General features: G+C 41.7%; 1 protein-coding gene across 1 annotated transcript; it reads left to right on the plus strand.

The window, feature by feature from the left end:
• The first annotated feature begins 4,965 nt into the window (after positions 1-4,965).
• sptlc2b (serine palmitoyltransferase, long chain base subunit 2b) lies at positions 4,966-22,053 on the plus strand. The gene is made up of 12 exons (XM_070987608.1): positions 4,966-5,248; positions 8,344-8,538; positions 8,637-8,791; positions 9,656-9,804; positions 10,417-10,541; positions 11,967-12,060; positions 12,565-12,670; positions 13,696-13,915; positions 14,258-14,384; positions 17,505-17,640; positions 17,953-18,082; positions 19,480-22,053. Exons 1-12 carry the CDS (start codon positions 5,105-5,107, stop codon positions 19,591-19,593), a joined length of 1,695 nt encoding a protein of 564 aa, XP_070843709.1. The 5' UTR covers positions 4,966-5,104; the 3' UTR covers positions 19,594-22,053.
• The last annotated feature ends 23 nt before the right edge of the window (positions 22,054-22,076 follow it).

The raw sequence follows: 22,076 nt of genomic DNA on the forward strand, positions 1-22,076 counted from the left end.
TTAAAAAATCGAAGAAATGATGAGCCGTACAGGACGAGCAGCTGACAGACGGTTCAGTTACAGTGTCACAAAGAATTCTCAGATTGTGCTTATTGTTTCTGACTAAGCGAAATAAATAGGCTGTTTTCTTCAAAGTGAAGTGGTTTAATTTCTTGGAAAATATAATTACATGTATGATCTTTGTTTTGTTTCTGTGATTTCTTTATAGAGCAAGTGACTCACCTGCCTACTGTACATTTCTGACAGACTCATGAAACCAAAGGCCTCCTGTGGACTTGTGCTGGTGCTTTAGTTAAGACAGGGTTTGTAATCAATGATAATTAACAACTCTCATGGCCTTAAAAATGAGAAGAGGCAGATTAAGCATCTTGCACATATCCCATAACAGCAAATTTGGTTCAGTGATTAGTTGAAATCTCTGATCACTTAAAAACCACGTGTGCGGCAGCAATTTTAGCTTAAGCTTTAAACCATCTGGCACTACGATGACACACAGTCAGATATACTTTTGGTTTGAAGAAAGTTCAAGTGGCACAGAGGAGCGTTCCTAACAATCTGGATCTTCTCAATGACAACTCGTTGAAGAACGTAGATAAACGCTGCATCAGGAGTCTCAGTGGTAAGCGTCAGATTAAAGAACACAGCTGCTCGTAAATCCTGCAGTATTAGGACCCGACAGCTGTACACTGTGTGCTACATTTTGTTAAAAATCACACAACACAGTACTTTTAATAGATGGAAATTACAGTTAAGTGAACGCTACAACTCTCACTTCTGTCTCAGTTTAGTATTCACTGTGAATACTACCAGAGGTTTCGGAAGAGCCAGTGTGAAGCTCTCTATCAGTCTTCTGTACTCATCTGTAAAAACAGTCTCTAAGTGAAGACAGCATGTTTCTCCATGGAAAGTATTCCCTTGAATCATACATGTCAGTAGTGATAACATCCAGTTTTGCCAGAAAATACTCTTTACATGTTGTATCAAAACGTTTAGTGCATTTATTAGATGAGTCTGGACAGACACAGATGTAACCTGCAGCTTGACAAGTTGGAGGAGGCGTGAGGCCGTAATAAAAGTTCTTTTTTCTTCAGCATAGCTCATGTCATGCAGTGTCTCATGTTGCCATGGATATTTTGTCTGTCTTGACTACAAGGCGACCAGAGCCCGTTTGCTAGTTTGCAGAAATAAACAATGCACAGGTTTACTTTGCTGTGCAGCCAGCGCCTGTCTCACAAAGGAGTCTGAAAAGACACTTGTTCAGGTGTCTGTGGAGAGTCATCTCACAGTAAATGTAACTTACTGTATCCAAGCTGAAATGAAACTGATCACTCTTCCATAGAGCTAAGGACATCTCTCGGGTGTCCTGTAGGTCTCCTGAATGAAAGGAGTATATCTTTGTAAGACAGAGCCATAGACTTGTGTTATTATCTAATATCCTTCACCACATGTTTGTATTCGTTTTCCTCCAACTTTACATCATTGTTCAAACTGCAGCAATAGCAGCAGGAAACAGTAGTAATGTGAAATAAAACACAGGTGACCAACTGTGAAAACACAGATCAGATATATTTATTATATAAACATGTTCTAAAACCTCAGTTGGCAGTGGGCTAAAGCCAATTAGAGCAGGTTAACATGAGGTAATACTGTGAACTGAGATCTGAATCGTTTTTCTTGTCCTCTTTTTTCCCTTCAGGATGTAACATTTACTCCAACATGCTGGTCGTCCATAAACATATAGCCCTGTTTTCCTGACAAAACTGTAAAACATTATTTTTCTGCCTGAAAGAGAAACGTCTGATAGACTGATGCAGCAGAATGAATGTGATCTTTTCACCAGAAGAGGGCAGTGAAGCCTTTCTGCTGGCCTCTTTCTCAGCCACAGCAAGGGGACGGGGCCACAGGACAAAGACTTATCACTTGGTGACAGCAAAACCTGATGTAGAGTAGAGTTCAGGGAGCATCCTTACCTTCAGTAATCTTTTTATAAATGGTTTTGAACACTAATTCACTTTGCTGTGATGATTTGCAGGGCAGGTAACAGCAGTGAGGTGCTGGTTAATGATGTCGTGATGCATTTGTGAGGATGATCGATCATGTTGGGATTTTTTAAAAAGTAGTACATGTGGGCCCAAATGATTTGAAAAGATCCACTTTCTCTACTGCCTGCTTGTTGATGACCACCGGTACTAAGAACTAGTATATTTTTTGTTGTCGAGTTGACAAGTTGGGAGACCTCATTTATAGAACTTGTCTCATCATCAAAGGAAATCAGTCCCACCAATGTTACACCATAACTAACTTGTTATCTTTACAGTGTCAGAGTGTCAAGTGTCAGTGTTTAACGAGTAAAGCAGAAGTGAGAGGACACACCCCTGAGGAGCACCTGTACTGATTGATGAATAGAATCTGGTCAGTAAGCTTGAAAAACTACTGTCGATTTTGACAACCTGTGTTCTGTCCAGTAGGAAGTCCAAGACCGAGAGACTATAGACTGCTAAAGTTTATTATACAGCCTTATAACTGTATTAAAAGCTGAGCTATAGTTGATGAACAGTATCTGACGGAGTGGAGACATACAGCATCATCCAGAAAGCTATTGGCCCTGTACACAAACTGATTGGATACTAGTACAGTACTGCACAGATGTTTACATACCGTATGCTCAAACATTTTAATTACAACACAAGTTAAGGCAACAGGCCTGCAGTCATTTAAACAGCTAACAGTGGGTTTCTTTGGCACAGGAATTATTACCATAGATTTAAAGCATGCTGCTTCTTTACACTGGTTGACAGACCAACTGAAAATACCTGCCAAAACACCAGCAAGTTCAGCAGCACACCACTTTGAAGTAGTTGAGGACACAAGATGAGGGCCTGCAGCTATTCTGATTGCACAGGAAACACCTGACCTCATCCTCCTCTGTCACTGAAGGTGGCTCAGGGGGACCTCCTCTGCAGACCCACTCTGTCGGCAGGTTCAGATTTTATCAACACGGCAGCAGAATTCATTAAGTTCATCAGGGAGGTCATCATTACAGGCTGAGTATTTAGGCTTATAGTTGGTCATCTGCAGCAGCTCCTGCCACACAACTATGCTGTCCCTATCCTGGAGCTTGCTCCCAGGTTGTCTTAGCCTTAGCCTCCTGTACTACCTGCTTAAATTCATACCTCTCCATAGCCTGGGGAGACCATTGTTTCTCCACCCTAGCTGTTGGTGTTGTGTTTGAGTTTTTGATGAAAATTAAGAAATGATGGTGGAGTTCACCATCAGGTGTGTGACTTGGGTGTGGCCTATTTAACATACGAATGCCTGGGTCTGATCATGACTTTGGATCTTGACGAAGGCCTCAAGGCCCAAAATGTCATTTGAATAAAAGAAAATCATATGGAGCTAGAGCCAGAGTGTGTGACACTTCTTTCCTGCTCTCAGGTTTACTTCCAGGGATCAGCACCTCACCACAACCCCCAGAAATCTCCATGAAATGTCAGCTCTGCAGCTCAACCTGCCAAAGGTGTCTGGACCAATGGAGATCTTCAAAATTAGCTAAAGTCCATCAACACAGCCACAATGAAGACAACAGTAGGAATGCAAAACCAGAAAAAAGGCCAAGAAAAACATTGTCCTGTTGTTCCGATGTAAATGTTCCCTTTGTAATTTCTGTTAATGATCAAACAACTGATGTAGTTTGGACTGACAGTTGTAAATCGCTTGTTTTCTTCCTGGAGAAAATCACGTGCACTGTTACTGTGCACATGGAGGAATTAGTCACGTCCAACAGTGAGGACAGAAGGAACTTTAATAACCTGTAATACACCCACCATATACCCATTTAGAGGTGTTGGTGGAAGTGATTCTGGTTCCATCCACCTGTGGCACTACAGTAACAGGAGCTACAGCCTCAGAGGGGCTCAATGAGGCGACCACACATTTCTGCACTTCATCAGGGCTTGCAAATCAGTGTCACATTGTGCAGACAATGATCTGATGTTCATAATACCAAATTTCTTGTTGAGGCTGCAGTTTTCAATACTAGACCAACCAGTAGTGCTACTTGTAGTTTTATTATTACATACATAATCCACTCAGTTATTTCATAGCCAAGCATAAAAGCTTTGGGAAACCGGTGACAGACTCTCCTTAACTCCAAAGTAGACTACTAACCTTTTGAAATACAGGCCTGGACGGGTGATGACCGTGCAGTGTGGCTGTGTCATTCTTCCACTCCTTTACTGGTGTGGGCGTCTCTGTGGAGACGGCCTTGACCTTTGTTTTGCATCTTCCCAGCCCAGGTGAGCAATAGCATCAGTGGAAAAGGTATTAACATGACGCCCAGCAAAGGTTACTATGGGTTATTTCCATGGGTTCGGCTTTAGGACGTCCCACGCTGAACAGAGGGTGACGCCTAGCAAAGAGTAAGAAGTATAACAGGAGTTCTCACACTATTCAAAATTAGCACGCTACAAATTTACCGTGCTCAGATTTGACCGTTACTATAGACAAAAAAAAAAAGAAAAAAAAAAAAAAAAAAGAATGTAACGTGCTTTATTGTTTCAGGAACACTATAAAAACGTTTTTTTTTTATCACAATATATACTATATTTATTAGAAAATGCTGATAAGTAATAATAATATAAGTTGTAAAAATGCAGGTGCACCAAAAATACCATCTTTCACATCCCACAATATCTGGTGAAATATTTAAAAATTTCATGATTATTTTTTTTAGTTGTAGCATCCACAAGCATGAACAGTGGATTAAATATTGAAATTAAGAGTTGTTCTTATCATTTTGATTTTTCAAATTTAATCAAAAAATGCCATGTGTACCATGGACACGGTCCTATTATCCCCAATGTGATCTGCAACCCTTATCAGAGTAATGCACTTCTTTTATGTAGAAGATCTTTGTACTGGAGTAACACCATTGGCCAATGAAACCACTCAGGGGCGTGGATTTCCGGCAGTCTCGTGCGGTCACAGTGCAGAGTGGGCGTTTAATCCGTATTCTTTCCCTGCTCATACATGACTTCACGATTAACATTACACAAGTTGGGCAACTTCGCACCGTGAAATTTCCAGTCATAGCCGGCCTGCAAAGATGACGGAGAGCTCCTCGAACAAGCTGCTAAATGGAGACGCCTGTCACCACACATCAAATGGTAGAAAATCGACTAAAAATGGCTTCGTGAAGAACCACTGCTTGTTTCAACAGCCACAGAAGTATCGTCGCCCCAGGGAGAAGGTAAGGCCCAACCGTCAACTGCTCGACAGGGGAGGGCTGTAAACAAGCACCGCTGTGAGCGATACTGTCTAATAAAATGATTTGATTTAAGACAACAACGTTAGCTAGCTCATGTGGTAGCATTTCTTTTTTCTATGTTTCTATGACGACTGTACAATCTTGTTTGGGGTATGTTTTACTAACTGACACGCGAGAAGTGTGTGCTGCGGCGTAATGACGGCAGCCTGACATCACCTCAAGTCAACGGTGTAACGTCAATATACAGTATAATAATATGCAGTTCATTTGGATGTGCTATTTGCGTGGACGAAATGTGTTTAGCGTTACTTGTCAGCCCAGGGGTTTGTCCCAGTGCGTCACATTTCAAGCTAGCTGTTGCTAGGAGCTACCCGGAATTTAACTTCTAATGCTTAATGTGTAATCACGTGCTTTCCAAATACTGCACATTAGTAACATTATGGTCTATTAAACGCAAAGTTATCGTGTAAACGCTGCTGTGTGCTTTGAAAGCTGCGCGTACTTTTGCGTTTTCAACTTCTTGTTTGGTGGTACAAGCCACCTGATCAGGGAGGATTGTAGTGGTGACTCTTTTTGTAACCTTACACCCTGTTGTTTCTGTGTGTGTGTGGTTAAGTTAGACCGGTCTGTGTTTACACAGACTCTAGTATGAAGAGGACCGGGGCCCCGTTGTGTTATTACCAGAGAAGCTGTCTATCTGTCTCCAGGGAGAGGACAGCAGGCCTGCTCTCTACATGACACTTTAGCGGGAGAGGAATGTCTCAGGCTGTGAAGGGTGTGGTCCCTACTAGGGTGGAATGAAAAGCACAGAAAACTCAGTGTGTGTGTGTGTGTGTGTGTGTGTGTGTGTGTGTGTGTGTGTGTGTGTGTGTGTGTGTGTGTGTGTGTGTGTGTGTGTGTGTGGTGGGTGGAGGTGGGGTATACACATACGCCTTTGTTTTGTTTTGTTTTGTTTTGTTTTGTTTTGTTTTGTTTTGTTTTGTTTTCAGTTGCTTGGGTTCATACAGGATGAACTGAAATTTGAAAACATCAGATTCTGGACTTGTGACAGCTTGAAGCTGCTGTTTCCAACATTCAGTGGATTAATACAATTGGGTCCAGATGCTATAGCTGCCATACCAGTTACATCCATATGTGTTCAATGCTTCCATCCTGCTTCAAGTTAAAGCATAGCAGGTCATATCACTGCTGATAATGCTATATGTATAGGTATTCGTCTGTGTGTCCCAGTTGAAAGGGGGAACAGTAAAGTATTTGAATCCACACATTTAAGGCAATGGCATTTTCACCATGGGTGGTTTTTATATCTCTCAGAATTATGCCAGGTCAGGATGTTGATCATTTTTATTCAAGATGTCAGTTGATATTATGAACAGTATTTAGCAGTACTTAAAGGTTAGTAATAATCAGGATTACCATCATCACCAAAAAAGTGGCATCACAAAGTGGCAAGTAGCTCTGCTGGTTCTTGATAAGGTGGCTGAAGTTGGAGTTAGAAGCACATAGACCTGTGTTTCCAAAAAGAACCAGGGTGTGTTAGAGCTCTGTGTCTCATGTGGCTATGTCTTCTGTGTTCCTGAAATCAGCTGGTCAGCATGTTAAGCCTGTATTTAGACCATTTTACAGTAAGTCTGAATCGCAGAGCAGTAATAAATGTCCTCCTGGGTGTGGGTCTGGGTCCGCAGCTGAAAAATTGATCTTTCCTTATTGAGCTAGTCATGATCCCTATAAGGAGAATGTAGGCAAAATGGTTTGGAGCAGGTGATCTCACTAACAGCTTTCAGCTGGGATGTAGTGTCAATGACAGCTCGTTAAAAATGAGCCGTGGATTGAATAGGCAATTAGCGGGGAGAGGACTCTTAACTCTTTTAGGCCTCCTTTGAAACATACACCATGTGCAAGCTTCTCTTAATGTGTATACAATGTAATAAGATCATGATTTGTTGAGCTGCTGAGCAAGCATGTGAACGAGCTGATTTCCACAGAGATTGTTGATTGGGTGCTGCTCCAGGGTCAGTTGCTGTGCTCTGCAGCTATAAATGAGCGGTACAGGCCTACCTCCTCCCAGCCCCTGTTTGCCCACAGGTATGAAAGATTAAACGAATATGACGTCTGTCAAACTGTATTTAGCTGCTGTGGTTGGTGTCTCGGGCTGGGATGTGAATGTGTTTTTGTGTTCGCTGTTTGAGACAGTTCATGGGTTTCAGCCCGCTAGTCTTTCTATGCATGTTTCTGAACTTTAGAGAAAGGGACCTGTTTGACTGGCTTTAAAGACACACAAAAACCACACACACACACACACACACACACACACACACACACACACACACACACACACACACACACACACACACACACACACACACACACACACACACACACACACACACACACACAGTGCAGTGCTCTCCTGTTCCCTGCCTCAAAGGTATTTCTTGGAGAAGCATGACCGGTCACATGAGGTACGGTTGCTAAGCTGCGGGCCAGAGCCTGCAACAAGTGACCGCCCTCATTTGTTTAATGTCAGTTTAGTAGACAGCCAGTCCACAGTCCAGCTCGAAATCATGCTAGTTTTTTAAGTTTTAGCACAGCTCCTCCAATGCGTAACCACATTTTTATGGTACCATAATCCAAGATAAATATCGCTATTCATAAAACTCAATGAATTAGAAAAGTGGATTGATGGCCACATTACTGCTCACTGGTCCATGGTGGCACAGGCAAGTCTCCATGAATTAATGTGCTTTTTGTAACCTTTATTAGGTTTCGAAGTCTCTTTCCAAGAAAAACACAGTTTTAACATAACTGTAACATAGCAGTCCTGCTGTCGTCTAGCGTGTGCCCAGCTTATACTGCATGGGCCTGGTCTGCTTTCTATCACAATTTACTGGGCTGCCTGGTGTGGCAGACTTGAAGCATAGATAAACCATTACATTTTAAAGGAGAAACCACCAGCAGGATTTTTTTCAATATAAATAAATACTCTGCTAAAAGCTTTGCAAACTTCTTGATTTCAGCTGTAACTATAACTTGAGGAGACTTGGAATTAAACATTCTTTTACTTCATTTTCCTCCAGAACCGAAATGTCCCACACAACTCCAGCCTGTACAAGAAGCCCTTTTTGGAGTCATTTGAGGAGACTCCTCTGCTGGTGGCCGTGCTCACCTACATGGGCTATGGCATCCTCACCATCTTTGGCTACCTCCGAGACTTCCTTCGCCAGTGGAACATCGAGAAGTGCCACGTGGCTCGGGAGAGAGAGGAGCAGAAGGTAAAGAAGTATTTACATTAGACCCCTTTGCATGCAAATGCTGGTAAAAAAAAAAAAATGAATGTGAAGCTATCACTCACTCCAAGACTTTCTTGCAGGATTTTGTCCCCCTCTATCAGGACTTTGAGAACTTTTACACTAGGAACTTGTACATGAGGATTCGAGACAACTGGAACCGACCCATCTGTAGCGTCCCTGGTGCTAAGATGGACCTGGTGGAGAGAGTTTCCCATGACTATAACTGGACCTTTGAGTAAGTTGCTTGTTTGTTGTTCCATGTGCACAGGGTTAATTTAGAACCAAGGTGTTGTAAATAAAGGTCATGACTCCCCCAGAGGTGTGTGTTTCCATGCCTCTGATTCTAAGCTTTACAGGAAGTTCACTGGTTTGCACTTTCAGTCACTGACCTCATGTCTCTGATAAAAAGAGTGACGAAAGTCATGATTCAGATGCTTATGTTGAAACTAGTATCTGTCACATGGCACTGAACAAAAACACAAGCAGCCCTAAACACATAGTACCGTTCAAATTACGAGGTAATATACATGCAATCTAGTACCAGTACAAGCGAGACAGCACAAAATGGAAAATAAATGCCATACAAGTGACTAAATATTGTCCCATTACCTTCATTTTATTCCCTCTTGTTACTTCAAGAGAATTGAGAACACCTTAACTCACTGATTTTAGAACAGCTTGAGGTATGTGATATTTTGAATCACAAATATACAGTAATATATACAAACATGTATATTGGTGTTAGCTGGACTAATGAATTCTGGCTTTTATGAAACTGTTCAAACAAACACGGAGAGTGCATTGTTATCTCTGGAGGCAAACTGCTGTGATAACAGTGAAGGTTGTGTCATATTATTCTATTTATCTGATTGATATGTACTGTAGTGTGTGCACTGTGCTGGCTGAATTCCCTTTGGATAATAAACTATTGCATATTATCACAGTGCATGATAACTGGGGCAGTTAATGGATGACATTGAGCAGGAAATGGTTGCTGGGCAACCAGGGTCAACAGGCACACATGTGGAAGATAATTATTTCTATCAACCTGCAATCAGGGTACCAGTTCTATGTCTCTGATGTTCTCTGACCCTCTCAGGCACACAGGCAAAGTGGTGAAGGACGTCATCAATATGGGCTCATACAACTACCTTGGCTTTGCCGAGAACACTGGGACTTGTGCCGATGCTGCTATTGAGTCCACACAGAAGTATGGAGTCGGAGTGGGCAGCACGCGCTGTGAGATGGGTAAGGGTCAGAACAAGTTATTTTGGACGTGAGATGTGTTTTTTTTTTTTTTTTAAAAAAAAAAGCTTTCATGATTTGTCATCATCTTAAGAGTGCCTCTGTTATAAAGATTGAGTTCGTGATCAAATGGTACTTTAGCTCCGTTGTCTGGTGCTCCTTCAGCACACAGCAGAGGCCACAGGCTCAAGTGGTTTTGAAGGACTGACAGATTGAGTTTGAAATGTAATGATACACTGTGAAAGCTTTGAGGCTGAAGTCCTTTTCTATTCAGTACATTCCTTGCCACAGCCTCCTTTGACCTGGACAAGTAGAGTACATTTCATTCATCAGAAAACATTTGCAAAGCTGATGTAAAACTGTAAAATACCCAGCCTGCCTTTAGTGGTGCATTGCAGCACATCTTGGCTTGTTACTGCCACCTGTTGTTCAGTGGAATAGTGTGACAACATTGGCAGGACTGTGCATCACATCACCTGCGTGCGTGTCTTTGTGCACAAGATAAACACAACAGAGATCCACTCATACAAAAAGCTCTATAGTGCTACCAGTTTGTTGAATAGGTATAAGAAAATAACTGAATTTATGTAATTTATGAAATTATGTCACTTCCAGGGAACTTGGACATCCACGAGGAGCTGGAGCAGATGGTTGCCAGGTTCCTCGGTGTTGAGTCATCCATGGCTTTTGGCATGGGCTTTGCAACCAACTCCATGAACATTCCTGCTCTCACCGGGAAGGTATGGAATTTCCTACACTTCCTTGTTTCTCTCTCTCTCTCTCTCTCTCTCTCTCTCTCTCTCTCTCTCTCTCTCTCTCTCTCTCTCTCTCTCTCTCTCTACAACATCCCACTCTTCTTGGTTTGATTGCTTTCATTGTTTCCCCTGTGCTTTTATAGTTACATTGGTCCCTGTGCCCATACTGTATGGGTATGTGAGTGCCATTGACAGTGCTACTGTTCAGGAAAAACACTGTTTCCTGTGCGAGCCAAACTTGAAGAGTTCAGACTGTTCCATAACACGGTCGTTTCCGGCAAAAGCTTTCAAAACATTCTGAGTGCAGGGGGCTGCAGATTGATAAGTCCCAGCCACTGTTGTTCTAACTCCAACAAATCATACATACCAGGTCTTGCTTGCGCCAATATCACTAGAACAGGAAGTAGAGATGTGAGCTGACATTGTGTGTACCTTGTGACTGGCAGACCACATTTCCTGACGACCACAGGAGTGAAAAGCAGACATGTGCTGAGCAGACAGGGAGAGAAACTCTGAGCACAATAGTAAAGATTTGAGTCACTGCCCTTGTCACAAGGGTTCATCAATTCTTAACTCTGCCTGTAACTTTCCTGCTAGCTGGCATTGTTATGTCATGGTATGTGTGTTGTGTAACAAGCCCATTTATTCATTGACCAGAGCAAATGGTGTGACCTGTCTGAATGCTTGAGTGGGTTGACTTTGAGAGGTGGATAAGGTGTCAGCAGCAGTTCAGTTAAGAAGTTAATATTCCCATTCTGGAAATATGTTTGGCTGGTGATGATCCGTGCACGTGGATATCAAATCTATGTTTGTCTGAGAAGCTTATACTCTGATTAAGAAAAGTCTTGTTTATTATTCAGGTGGTTTTTAGAGTTTTTCATAACATAAGTCTTGATTTATTGTTCACACTTCACACAGTGCCATGGATCCATTTTAGTTATAATAGAAAACAGTCACACATTTAATTTGGGACCATCATTTTATTTTATCAAAAGTAATAATTAAGTATTATTTGTCAAACAAAAAAGAACAGGGCACTTGTATGACATTTTCCTACTTTTCAGGGGGCAGAAACCTTATATGAACGTCAGAGTGTTAGTATTTTTTTCAAGGCAACAGGCATACGCAGTCATAAAGCAGTAAAGGTTCATGTGAAGAGCTTAACTAGAGCCAGTCTGGATCGTTGGTCATACAAAGTCTGTATGCTCCAGAGACTTTGGGTACGTCTTCCTCAAAGAGGATGGAATCCGAGTTGGGGCTACAAAGTCACTGCTCAACTCTAATAACTCCAGCATGTGAAATCCTGCTGGCTCAGGGTTCCAGAAACTGAGTTCACCAGCTTAGAAAATCAAAAGTCTGCAACATTAGTTTATAAAGAGTCTCTTTTTTTCTCCTTTCTTCTTGTTTTAGGGTTGTCTTATTCTGAGTGACGAGCTGAATCACGCGTCGCTGGTGCTGGGCGCCCGCCTGTCTGGCTCCACAATTCGGGTCTTCAAACACAACAGTGGGTGACCTTTAATAATGAGCACTTTACCCAAGAACAGTTAGAATTTGTTCTTAAGAGCACACCGAAGGGATGCAGTAACACAGAACACACCAGATTAAAGTGGCTTAAATGGGTCTTTTACAGTGTGAGACAGGAATTGGCTAAAAACAGCTTTACCCAACAGGAGAGTAAGTGCATTTAACAGTGAGTTACAGCAAGTTACTTTACTCAATGCAAATTCATCTTGATGACACACCTTCACTTATTTCTTAATTCTCTTATTTACTATGTTGAATCACACAGTATTGGGTGTGGTATGATTTTTGTGGTTCAGGATGAACACAGACACAGACACTCTTGACCTACACCAGGCAGGCTGACTGCTAAGAAAACACTCACAATGCTTCAAAGTGTTGGGATCATTAAATATTGACACTCATCCATTAATTAAAGAAAGCTCTCATGTTACTTTAGGGGAGTTAAATCCATCTGTGGACAGCAAGTGTTTTCTCTGTGTTGTAGACATGCAAAGCCTGGAGAAGCTGCTCAGAGATGCTATCGTACACGGGCAGCCAAGAACCCACCGACCCTGGAAGAAAATTCTCATTGTGGTGGAGGGCATATACAGGTAAGCACAGTAACTCCTGCTGTTCTCTCACACATACACACAGACAGTTAAGCTAATTACGTTTCTATTTCTTCTGTTTTGTTATTTTTTCACTTGAAGTACTTTATACCAGTGCTGTATCACATTACTCTCTGTTTACAGTCAGTTACTTGACACCCACAATTTTGTGCATCAGGACTCATTAATTGATTTCGCTTGACTAGTAGTGCGTTTGTACATTTGAGAAAAAGCTTTCAATCATTTATGTGTTGTGTTTCACTATATTCTTCTGTGTCACTGTCATTGGTGATGTGTACTAAGTCTGCCATAGATCCCAAAGGTTCTTTTTATGATATGGCCATGTCTCCATCGTCACTGTTGCAGCAAGCTCATTTGTAATAAAAAGATGAAGCACTTTAATAAGATAAGTGAAGCAATATCTCAGCAGATCAGAGTTCAATGCAGGAACATTTCTCTGTTTAACTTCCCCGACATACTGACCCAAGGCATTTTTTAGCAATTTCTCATCCAAATAGTTTTTTCGCCACAATGGCAACACTCCCTTATATCATTTTGTTTAAATATAGAGAATAATGGCAGTGTGGGAGTGTACCCACTCTTCCTAAGGCATAATGTATGCCTTGTTCTTTTAAATGTACTTACCATAAAGGCAGTCAATCCTGCTGATCAATATAGCTCCCAGACAAACTGCCTTCCATACTCAATGTTCCGTACTACTGCAATGTTAATGGAGTTTCATTTCCACTGGGATTTTCAAAATCAATGCTTCAGCTGCTACAAAGGCCTACACAGACATTAACACCTACACACACGACAAAACAAAGGTTTGGCTGATGTCTAAAGGGTCAATATGTGCCCTCAATTACACAGCAGCTTTCTGATGTTACTGTATTCCTCATAAAAGATCTTTTACCAGATTATTGATTTGGGAGCGCTAAAACTCATCACATCCAAATGAACTGTTTATTAATGAGTATGTCATTACTGTAGAAGAAGATTTTTCACATCATGTTCTTGTCCTGAAGTATGGAGGGGTCCGTTGTGCGTCTGCCAGAAGTCATCGCTCTGAAGAAGCGCTACAAGGCGTATCTGTACCTTGATGAGGCTCACAGTATCGGGGCCCTGGGACCTAACGGCAGAGGAGTGGTGGACTACTTTGGCCTGGATCCCAAAGATGTTGACATCATGATGGGAACATTCACCAAGAGCTTCGGTGCTGCTGGAGGATACATTGGAGGCAAAAAGGTGAGTGAATTCTTGCAGAGATAAAACAAAGGCTGTGAGGTCAGATGGTGGAATATGAAGCCTTCTCGGTTCCAAGGGAGCTGATGAAGAAAACTGATTACAGGAGCGGGAACTTTTAGTCATCCTCTTCAGGGACCTTTGCAATTTCCTGTTTGCTGGGACTCAGCATGTTGTGTGTCATTCTGTGTTGGTATTGGTCAACACTGTTTACCAGCTTCCTGTTTTTCTGAACAGGGTTTGACTTAGTCCAAGCTTTCGTTTTCAGTCAAAGTAGAGCAGACATGTATTACATCTGCATTGCTATTTAAAATAAAAACAACTTTAATGTTATTTCTCTGTCAGGAGCTGATCGACTACCTACGAAGCCACTCTCACAGCGCCCTGTACGCCACCTCCATGTCCCCTCCTGTGGCCCAGCAGATAATCACCTCTATGAAGATCATCATGGGAGAGGATGGGACCACGCTGGGTGGGTGCCAGAAAATGACACTAATCTCTGAAAGTGCATCTCTGCATTGGCAGCAGCATTGTGTAATGAGAAGGGTACTCATTAAAAAGGCAGCTCAATATATGGTCTCACCTTTGTTTGGACAAGAAACATTGAACAAGTAGAAACATAAATTTGATATTTGGCTTAGTCAAATGTGAAACTTACAAGCTAAATTGAAGCTAATGGCACATGTTTAGTATGTGGGCTGAAGAAGCTCTCCTTGGTGAGCTTTTCTTGCCAGTGTTTCTCATTGCCGTTTCTGCAATTCTGAATTGTCCACAGTACTGGTTGTGTTTGGCGTGACTGTTCATCAGTGACCACAAGATGGCAGTATAAGCTTGTGGCTAAGTCTTCATTCATTCCTGCAAACCTCAGGTCTGGAGCAGATGACTGGTTGACAGAAATCCAATTTCAGTCAATTTACATGAGCTTTACCACCTTTTGTATTTCTTCCTGCTGATTGTGCTTGTTGGAAATGTTTAATTCCCAGTCAAGTGATAAAAGGTTACCACATATGACCAACTGGCAATTATTTACCAGTAAATGAAGGTTATATAGCCTTATCAAACTGTATGGCATGAGTAAACCCATTCTAGACAGGGTCATGCCCTTCATACGTTTCCCTTCACACCATGTCACTTGCAAGGACAAAATTGGATAACAGTAATAGTACTTGAGAATGTCACATGATCTTATTTTTCAAGATGAGTGACAGTGGAAGAGTCCTCTCTGAGTAAAACTTTATTGCTTGAGCAAAATGTTGGTTATTTTTTTATGTTTTGACATGGTTACTTCACCTTTTGAGAAACACTTGTAAGCTGAAGAGTTTCTCTTAAATGTTACAGGTGATTTCCCTTTTTTTCACGACCCAGTCTGACTGAACTTGCAGTTTGATTTCCTCTTCTCGTCTTTATCTTTCCGGATGTGCATTTTTAAAAACTGATATGTGGACAGTTGCCTTCTTCTGATTCACCCTGGGCTGACAGAAGGTCTTGGAGTGGTGGTATGCTCACACTTTCCCTTTATGGCTTTCAGATGTGTGTTTCTTTGTGTACGTGTGCTTCTTTGCCTTCACGCTGGGTACAAAGCAGCATGGTGCTTAGGGCCAGAGATCTGTGCAGATCAAACTCTGCTGGACTCATCTCCTACACACACAAACAGATCACTAAGTCTTGTTTTTCTTGCAGGGCAGCACCCTTTTACTCTTTACGGGGCTTGATTGATGTGGCCTCCCTTAAAATGCTGATATAAGATCGGGTTACCTTGCTCCTCAGTCGTTCAATCATATGGGAATAAATACCTGGAGCAGCCTTTATGGTGTGACTGTTGCACAATGTCAACGACTCTTTCTCTAAGCCATTCTGGAGAAGAGGAGGCCAGATTGGCTGACCTTACAATACATCCCACTTTTCCTTGTAGAAGACTAACAATGACAGTCTGATTGGTTGCAGCCCTGTCACTGTTTGAAATTCAGGCCTTTGAAGATTCAGACACTGACACAAAGTCGAAGTGACAGCTGAGCTGCCTGCTAACAGTTTGTTGCTGTGTTCATGTTGCTCAGGGCGGCTGCTCGTGGTTCCCGGCATAGGCCCGCATCAAAATGGGCATTTGTTGTTTGAAGCTTACATCAATCAAATATGTGGATGGGAAATAAGGACACAAGACCGGCAAAGCTTTCTTCAATATGAAAAGAATGCTAAAGCACTTGAAAAGCAAAATGTCTGAATATCATATGCCACTGTTTTTTTTTATATCACTCAGTGCTGAGAATAGTTTTGGATTCCTTGACTGTGGAAAAAAAATGTCTGGATAAATATAATGTCAGACTTTGTTGTGTCTCAGGGTACTTTGAAGCCGTGGTGTTTCTGCTCTGTTTTTCAGCACAGCCAGGCAGATGTGTGTTGCTGTTGGCGCTTTGTGCCATATGGTTATTTGTTTGGTTAAGATGCTATCTCTGGAGGCTCAGCCTGAGGATTCAGTGAGTGAATCCACAATGTGCATAAGACTGACACGTGAGGATTGATGCCTGTTCATTTTCAGCCCCTTGACCTCAACTTGAAAGAGTCCCGGTTGCCTTCAAAGGCAAGTGGTGTAGTGCTGTCCAAAATAAGTGTAAGACATGAGAAAAAACGTGGCGTTTTGTGATTTAGTGATGAGTTTTACTCATCCTATTGATTTTGTTTTGGCTGACGTGTTTTCGTTACTGTAGCAGACTAACTTGGCCTTGTGCTGTCAGATGATATTCATGTTCTGCATTTTAAAAGCAGGATAAATACCAAGCACTTCTACTGTTATCCACTATTGATGATGCATTCTTCTGTTTCCTTCACTTGGCCTCTGAACAGGAGCTGATAATACAGTTCCATGAGGCTTACAAGCATAAATATAACTCAAACATAGTGTTTGGGGCCTGCACACCCCCACAGGTGATTTTACTTATTGTGGCTGATCAGACCTCTGTGCAGGTTGCCTGGAACTGTGTGTATGGTCATTAAACTTCATCTACTAATAGAAATAATAGGTGAAACAGGAGAATGAGGAAAATACCAATCAAGAACAGTCTGTTTCTGCACACGCACAGATGATGAGAAACGGTCTAATGAGGGAAAAGGCAAAATATGACCAGTGTGTAGGATTTAGTGGCATCTAGCTGTGAGGTTGCAGAAATGTCTGATTTGCATGTAGAAGAACCTATGGTGGCTGCAAAACCCTGTTTACACCAGACATTAACATTTGTCTTGGGTAATCTGATCACAAGCTGAGAGCCGAGACACACCACCTTTCACACCTGTGTCTACGATGCATCTCCAATGTGTCCAGCTGACCAGTTTTGTTACTGCCTGTGTCACCTCTGCTAAACAGTCAAAGGGTATATATAAAAGGTATATTCCTGTTGCATCCTTGCTGGGTACAAACCATCATTCATAGTGTTGAGCTCTCAGTAAAGTAAGACAGGCATATCACCAAAAAACCTATAAAGTATAAGTAGTAATATAACTGACGTCCATCCAAGTTTGCTTTGGGTAACAGATATTAGCTTCATAACAGACTCATGCCCACATCATGAGAAATATCCCTTTGTGTATCTGCCCTTTCCAGGTGGCGATCGCCTCAGACAGCTATCAGAGAACACTAACTACTTCCGCAAGAGACTCCGGGACATGGGCTTCATCATCTATGGCAACGATGACTCACCCGTAGTACCCATGATGCTCTACATGCCTGCCAAAATTGGGTGTGTGACTGGTCCATTTCATATTATTTGATATTTTCAGTGCTTTAAATATCAAGAATGATTAAGATGGCTAATTGGAAGAATCTCCCAAAGGATTTCACATTTGGAAAAGACAGAAAGAGTTTGAGTTTTCTCACTGTTCTCCCTTCTCCAAATAGAATCTGACTTGGTGTGTGGAAAGTGGTTTATGATTTCAGTTTCACACATTAAAGAGAATACCATCTAAGATGTGGTGCCGGTGGTGGAGAGATCACATCAGCAGTTAGATTTGCCAAATGTTGCCCTGTGTCTAATGTTGCTGTTGCTTTTCAGGGCATTTGGCCGGGAAATGTTAAAGAGGAACATCGGCACAGTGGTCGTCGGCTTCCCAGCAACACCCATCATTGAGTCGAGGGCGCGTTTCTGTGTTTCGGCCGCCCATACCAGAGAGATGCTCGACACAGTAAGTCACAGATAAGGCCGATCGCTGACGGAAGTGCAAAAAGAAAGATGTGTCGATATTTATGCAGATCTTTTTTCATATCAATAATTTAAAAATCTAGGTTCAAATTGGATTCTGAAAATGGAATTTCCAGCAGAGGCACCCCATAGGTTTACACTTTTCATCACTACAAGGGACGCAGTCGGCAGTTCCTTTACATTTTACTTCCATTTATTTCCTCTTCACTGTCTTACGACAGAAGACGTTCCCAGATGTCTTGCCATAAAAGGACTCGAAAATGATGTTGGCAGTTTCCACTTGCAGTGGGAACAAACAACTTGAAAATCGGCATGGAAATCACTTTAAAATGATCATCGCCTTTAAACAATCTGGGTTTTTTGGGCAAAGCGTTAGCACAAACTGAAAGTATGTCTGTAGGAATATTTGCATTTGCTCTCCTGTCATCACTTATATGCATCAGTATAGAAACAGCAAGACTAGCTTCTTGGACGATCTGGATTTTGTTACATACAGCTGCCATTTGGTCTTTATTTATTATCCAAGATGTGAAGACAAAAACATCTGATCTCAGCTCAGTCTGTCTTCCTCACCAGCGGGTCCAGTTCAAGGAATGTTGTAACAGGACAGGACTTACATTGCTGCAGACTTAATTTTATCCTATACATGATATAAGACTTTATTTGGATTCAAGGGTGATCATGAATCCTCACCCTTGGCAGGCTTTTCACAACTTGTGTGTGTGTGTGTGTGTGTCTGCAGACTCATGGGGTGAGTGTGCTTAATAAAGACTCCCGGTATGTCCTTTATTATAAAGAAACTTGGAAGACCAAAGTTGTCTCCAAGTATTACAGTGTGGCTCAGACAGAGACTTTAATTTGAGCTGCTCTGTCTCTCCAAAGACACTTCATTCATCTTACTGAGGAGCATGTCAACACCGTTTGTAATAGTCCATTTAAAGGGCATCAGCCTGCCTTTGTAGAGCACTTCGACGAGCCGCTTTTTCCGTCTTTGGAAAAGCCAGCCCTCGCTATTTCTCAAACCATGGAATCAGAAGAAAGGTCAGGAGGAAGGTAAATTGTTTCCAGGTGCCCTGCAGTGTTGCAATGCTGATACAGTCTCTTGTGGAAAGAAGTGGAGTAGTTTCTGTTCAGTTGTGGTTTATGCAGGGAGCCTTCTGTCATGTTTAATGCTTGAAAATCCAAATGTGATTAAACCTTATCACTTCATTTATCACCTACAAAGCGATCCTCTTTCAGGCTGTGCTATGTGTATAGTACTGAGGGGCTTTTTCTTTACTGTCTGGTTCCTCTGTCCGGGTGTCTTCACTTAATTGTGATTGACATAAATATTATCTTTTGGATTCAGATTTATAGCATTCTTCCCATTGTTCTTGCCAGGCATTGGGGGCCATCAGTGAAGTGGGCGACCTGCTGCAGCTGAAATACTCCAGACGTGAACAGCCTCTTCCCTCGCTTGGGTGGATGGCCGAGGAGAGCCTGCTTCAGGACTGAGCCACTATCATCCAGTCCTCCCCCCAGCTCAACTAGCCCTCCTTTACTTTGCCTTTTCACATCTGATATCCCTCTTTTTTGTGTCCTTCATTTTCCTCTGAGCCAGTCTCTGTGTCTAACTTTGCCATACCTCACATCAGACTCCCATGGACTCCCCAGAACCAAAGTCATTCACAGGTCCACCCCATTTTGAAACCTGCAGACTAGCATTGCTCATTAGTCTGTGTGCAGTCTGTGACCTGTCCAGCTGATTTCACCCACAGCAGGGGAGGGCCAAAATCACCCTCATCCTTCTGTGCGTGTCCGTTTTTACACAGTGCATTCACAGCCTTTCAGTTTGTCCTAACTTATTGTGACTGCAGCGGTCTAACATAGAGTCTTATTCCTTTGTGCACATTGAATGTGTGTCTTATTTGTGCAATAATAACAACAATGTGGAGTTTCGCTGTAATTCAAACAACCTAGAGCAAAGTAGATAGATTTTTGCCACGAGTTCTTACTTGTGCGCTTGGAGAAAAAAGAAATCCGATCATAGCTGTTGCTATGATGAACACAACAAAAAAAATGATATGTGTAAATATTTTTATCCTCATGTTGGTAATACTGCCTTAGGGTAGCATCCCGAACCTCAAAGAGAGATCTATTATTTCACAGGAGTAACATTAGCATGTTCACTCTCTATGTATTTATCTGATGGCTTTTTTTCTAATCACTTTTACTTGAAAAGAGATTATGGAATATTGGGTTCATTCCCTAACCAAAGGATATATATATATCTCTCCCTATATATATATATATATATATACACACACACACACACACACACACACACACACACACACACACACACACACACACATATACATATACATATATATATATATACAGTATGTTTTCTACAGTTTCTCAGAAAATGCAAAGCGAATGTTCCAAAAGAAAACACGTAACAGGGAAAGAATCCCAGGGAACAAGACCAAGACGGAATATTTTTTACTGCTTATTTTCTATAAATATTTTTCTGCCTTATTTACTGTTTACACCTGCACTCAAAAACTTGAGCCCAGCATCTTAAGCATTTCTATAAGATAATGAGCTACACGTGTTTTTTTTTTCTCCCCCTTTGAACAAGTTTTTGTCACCCAAGTGCGAGATGTGAATCAGCGTCGACACCCGTCTGTGAGCACGATGACACGCGGTAACTTTGATCTGTACGTATGACGATGCTGCTCCCATGCTCATCTGATATACAGACAGCTTTATTTATTTAAAATGTTTCTGTCATCTTTCAATTATCTTATTTTTGTGAGAGAAAAAAATGTAACTGTAATCTGAAAGGCAGCTCCAAATGTGTCTCAGTGGAAGGTGCATATTTTAACTGACTACTTACAGGTCTTAACTTCAGTGCTAGCACTACTGACAGGCATTGTAAATGCACAGATGACGTAGTCACTGAAATTTGCAACATTTGCTTGGGTATGCTTCAAATGTAATTTTTGTATTTGCCGTCATAATTTATCATCTGTGGTCATCTTCTGGAATGACATTCCATTTAAATCTGCTTTCAGTGTCCAGTGTTTGTTTTGGTTGACTGTTTTTGTCTGACTTTTCTGTGTGAAAACGCCCCAAACATGGCATACGTGTCATTGTCAAGTGTCCTGTTCACGTGTGTGTTTGTGCTCTATCACTTGACTGATGAGAATTGGAGGCCATGTCCGTGTAGCCAGTCAGAAAGCTGGCCATTGTCTGGCATTGTGACCATTCCTAGAAAAGTTCATCAAAGTGATTAAACTCAAGTTTAGAGTTGCTTTTTTCATGTTTTTGGTATTTTAGCACAGCACAACTTTTTGGGGTCTCTTTTAACTGTACCTCCATCAGGCATTGTTGTCTTTGAGTGAGTCATTCCAATATTGTTGTTTTTGTTCACACAGAAATGGCTTGAATAACAACTCTGTGATGCATTTGCTTTTAATAAATCTAATATAAAAGGTGGAACTCGTGACTATGATCTGGAATTGCACTCTTCAGAAATGTGCCCTGACATAAAACACTTTCTTCTCGTCAGAGTTTCCTCTCAAGCTGTCTGCAGCGCCATGCAGTACGTTAAGTCTCTGCATTTCTGTCTATGGAGGCAAAAATGTAATTGCAAACAGCAACGTGACTGTTTCGCTCAGCCAGGTTTCCCTCGCTGAAACTGAGGAATTGAAGTCCACAGATTACAAAAATGTTTGAGTTGCTTCGAGCTCTTTGATTTAATGTGATGTTTTCCAGCCTACCTACCACAAAAACCTGTGGACTGACCTGTAGCGACTGTTGGAAACTTGCTTATCACTTGCTTTCGCCCTTGGAATTGTACTTGGGTTGAAGATAAACCACTTTGAGGAGTTTGTAAAGCCATGATGTTTGTCAACCATGCTGTTGGAAACAGTGCTGATTAAATCACTTTCTTTGTATCACGGTCTGGAACGGGCGTGTGTTTATTTACA

This window comes from Chaetodon trifascialis, chromosome 19, assembly GCF_039877785.1.
Source record: "Chaetodon trifascialis isolate fChaTrf1 chromosome 19, fChaTrf1.hap1, whole genome shotgun sequence".
Taxonomy (NCBI): Eukaryota; Metazoa; Chordata; class Actinopteri; order Chaetodontiformes; family Chaetodontidae; genus Chaetodon; species Chaetodon trifascialis.

What these genes read in the sequence shown, in the direction of transcription:
- sptlc2b (XM_070987608.1), top strand. Translation starts at nt 5,105, where the DNA reads ATGACGGAGAGCTCCTCGAACAAGCTGCTAAATGGAGACGCCTGTCAC. An exon ending in ATCGTCGCCCCAGGGAGAAG is followed by an intron (nt 5,249 to 8,343) that starts GTAAGGCCCAAC and finishes ATTTTCCTCCAG; the next exon opens with AACCGAAATGTCCCACACAA. An exon ending in AGAGGATGGGACCACGCTGG is followed by an intron (nt 14,385 to 17,504) that starts GTGGGTGCCAGA and finishes TGCCCTTTCCAG; the next exon opens with GTGGCGATCGCCTCAGACAG.